The sequence below is a fragment of the Bactrocera latifrons genome, unplaced genomic scaffold, assembly GCF_001853355.1.
Source record: "Bactrocera latifrons isolate USDA-ARS-PBARC rearing strain unplaced genomic scaffold, ASM185335v1 scaffold_378, whole genome shotgun sequence".
NCBI lineage: Eukaryota > Metazoa > Arthropoda > Insecta > Diptera > Tephritidae > Bactrocera > Bactrocera latifrons.
Genome location: NW_017537021.1, coordinates 37,043 through 40,654, shown reverse-complemented (window position 1 = coordinate 40,654; position 3,612 = coordinate 37,043). Strand labels below are relative to the sequence as shown.

The 3,612-nt window shown below is 34.0% G+C and overlaps 1 protein-coding gene across 1 annotated transcript in view; it reads left to right on the top strand.

Annotated features, from left to right (window-relative positions):
- Positions 1-2,826: 2,826 nt before the first annotated feature.
- Positions 2,827-3,612, top strand: part of LOC108972085 — a 15,485-nt gene continuing 14,699 nt past the window's right edge. Inside the window, exon 1 of the mRNA XM_018938550.1 lies at positions 2,827-3,317. Within this exon, the coding sequence (XP_018794095.1) occupies positions 3,293-3,317 (25 nt within the window). The 5' untranslated portion in view covers positions 2,827-3,292. The remainder of the gene's footprint in view (positions 3,318-3,612) is intronic.

Genomic DNA, 3,612 nt, shown 5'->3' with positions numbered 1-3,612 from the left:
TTATATGCATTAAAATAAAAATGAGTCTACATATATTAAGATAAAATTAAAAATTATTTATATAAATCTACAAACAAAATCTGAGCATTGAAAACAAACACAAGGAAGGTTGTCACACACTGGAAAATAAGTAGTTAATAAAAGCTTTAAYAAACAAAGAAGCTCTACAATATTGGTATTATATCGTCGTCGTTTAATTGTTAAAGTTTAAATAGCTTACAACCGAAAATATCGTCAAAAATATTGCCACATTTTCAAAATTTTTAATTCAACCTTATTAGATGAAGGAATTAATACAAAATTGGCATTAAGAGGCTATCAAAGGGTTCAGAAATATTACAGATGGAAAAAATATATATTTTTTGAATGTTCACGCCAAAGAAAGAGAAATATCAGTTCTGCCACTCTTAAATACCATTATCAATAACCACTCTACACCACTGGTTCCAATAATAACCACACCTAATTAAAATGCTTCCTATACAAACACATTATAATATTTGTCGAAGCTTATTCATTAGGACATTCCTAACATCTATTTATGTAGGCATCTTCACCTAGTTAGAGGCTTATCTGTTGAATTCTAAAGAAACTGAATTTATTTCTTCCAAGAAAAGTTGTGGGAATTTCAGTTTCTCAATGATTTTTCTTCAGAACTTGATTGCAYATTTCGGTGTCTCGTTTAGAGATTAAATAATATAAATACAATTAATCAGTATTTCATTCACTTTGGCAGAAATGTAAACAATTGACCTCATATTGTTTTTATGCCCTGAACAGGGTAGKTTAGCATGCAGCAGTGGGTGTTAAACCCACTAGGAAATGTCTGAGACCCTTTACGACGCTTTCGCCATTTTATGGTTGTAATAATCGTCCACCTGAGCTCGCTATTTGTSGAATTATTGGCTATTTCTATTTCTTATTGCTGCCACTCAGGCAAAAGTTGCTGAAGACAACAATTTGTCGATTCCAASATGTTCTCAAGAATTGGAACTATCTCAAACCACAACATAGCAGATTTTAAGAAAGCATTTCGGTTTGCATCCATATAGAATTGTTCTCAATCAGTTATGAAATATGATGATTTTGCTTTGGAACAACTTGTAAACGATAATCATCTTCTCTGGTGGCGCTCACTTTCATCTCAGTAGAGTGGTAAATAAACAAAACAAAATAAAAATTATTCAAGAATAACCATTACATTCACCTATCTGCTCCGTGCTTATTTCGAAATGGTGACGCCGTTACTATCAATGGAGCGCGRTTTAGATCGATGATAATCAACCTTTTATGGTTGCAATTGGAAGAAGTTGATCTTGACAACATCTGGTTCCAACAAAGTTTGACAACGTGCCACAAAGTACATGCAAGAACCGAACTATTGCGAGAAAAGTTTGGAGATTCGATGATTTCGAGAAATTGTGTCATTGAATAGCCTCCAAGAAGTTGWGATTTAACTCTATTAGACTACTCCTTCCGGGATTATTTGAAGTCATTGGTCTTTAGCTCTAAACCGKACACCCTGTGAGCTTTAGAAATCAATAATGAGTCAGTATGTCATGAACGACTTAATTTCGCGGAAAAAGTACTCGAAAATTAGGTTAATCGAATTTATTCCATTTGAATGATGTTGTAATCAGAACTTGATTACTTCGCATAAAATAAAAATCATTTGAATAAAAACATTAATTATTAGTGTTTTTTAGTTTTTTTAAGAAATCATGGCCAGTAACGGAAACTTTTGTTTATGAAGATGTTTTCAACAATTCGGATCTTATGTTGYTATTATATTGTAAGTTTTAATAAGAAACTTGAATAATTGGACCTAATGAAGTCCTGWCGTTCCAGACCTTTGGCTTTCTCTTTCTTGCCCGATGTTTCCATATTATTTGCTAATGTTCTTACGAGTATCTGTTTTATATTTCACATGTCACCAAHTATTTAACCAGATCAGTGAATTTTTGATTCTATTAACGGAAATTATAAACAACTTTTTGGAACTCGAAGAAACTAAAAGATTTGAATATCTTAAGATACTAAAATAATTGAATATAGCATAGAATGAACCTTATGATTCTCATTGCCACTCATAAATATGGCGAAATCTAAATTTCTATTGGACGAAATTCGTAGTCAGAACGCCGACATTACCATAGTGCAATCTTGTTTCAGATTGTTTTTGTGCTTTCTGGAATTTTTAATAATACCGTGATATGAGAAATGAAATGTAATATGTATGTGCATATAAAAAAAATTGTACTCTCCCAACTGCTACACTTCGCTGTATAGTTTTGCATTTTGGKAATATCCCAAACTCATAATAAAATMCTCTGATTAAATGTTATGTGGAGACYTCCYCCTTACTCCTTWTATTTCTACWGCATTGTAAAGCAATGTCAYATTAATMTTCTTATATACATATGTATGTATATACAGACCTTAAAAGATCCCTTATCAGTTCGGCATTTACGTATWTCATTTTAATGCAACTTTAAGTGAAAACAATTGAATTTCTTTGCAAAATCTAATGGAAATTTCATTGAATAAACATAGAAAAACCCCAGAAATATTACATGCATCTACTATATTCTAAAAGGCTCTGATAACAGTTGATCTTAGCCGCTTACGAGTAATCGGCGAAACGAGTAAACGTGTTACTACAAAAAACAAAACGAAATGGGATATTATATTGAAAGCGGAGAATACAGACTGCCGGCCAAAAAAGCAAACATAGCAAATACAATTTGACGACGTTCTRCGTGACTCTCTTTAACTGTGAGCGCGATTTAAGAAATATTTATACTACGAAGTTGCTAAACGGGCGATCAGTGCTGCTTCGCCATAGCAGCCGCAACGACAAAGGCTTTCGAAAGGCGCGCTCGAGAACTTTTTCGCGACCACGAACTGGTAATCATATATGGTATATAGAAGGAAACAGTAAGAGTACAAGCAATAATAAYACGAGGAAATATGTGCAAGTTCAAATAAAATGCAATAAAATCGGCACATAACAAAATTATTGTGGCAAATCAGTGCAAATTACAYACATATGTACATACAGATTTACAAGTGATATATAAACAGAGATGCACATAAGATTTTTATAACTACAATAAACAGATAAAGTGCACGAGTACCAATCCGACCGGTAACGCGTTTATAAGCGCAAGCCAGTAGTGAATAACAAGTGACCAGTTGCTGAAACTGGAAAATACGCGTTTGTAGAGAGCAACAGACTACCTTTTTGAAGACTGACCAGCTGTATCGTGAGAGTGTTAAGAAAATAAGAACAATGTGCAAAATGCAGGCGATTTTAAGTAAGCATAATAAGATACATTTAATTATTTGTAAGTTTAAACTGAGTGCTTGGTGAGTAATCACATTGATGGCCGGCTAAAAAGTCACCAATTATTCTAATAAACGAAAATACAGAGTGCCGCATCGAAGGTTTAAATTTGGGCAACACCTTCCTCCTCATTGCTGGCGTAGAAAACGCTTACGTGGTTATGGTCGAGTTAACAACAGCGCGCTAGTCATTTCTTCGTTCCGCAAGGTGGCGCCAATTGGAGATCCCAAGCGAGCTCCACCACCTGGTCTCTCAGAGTGGAGGTC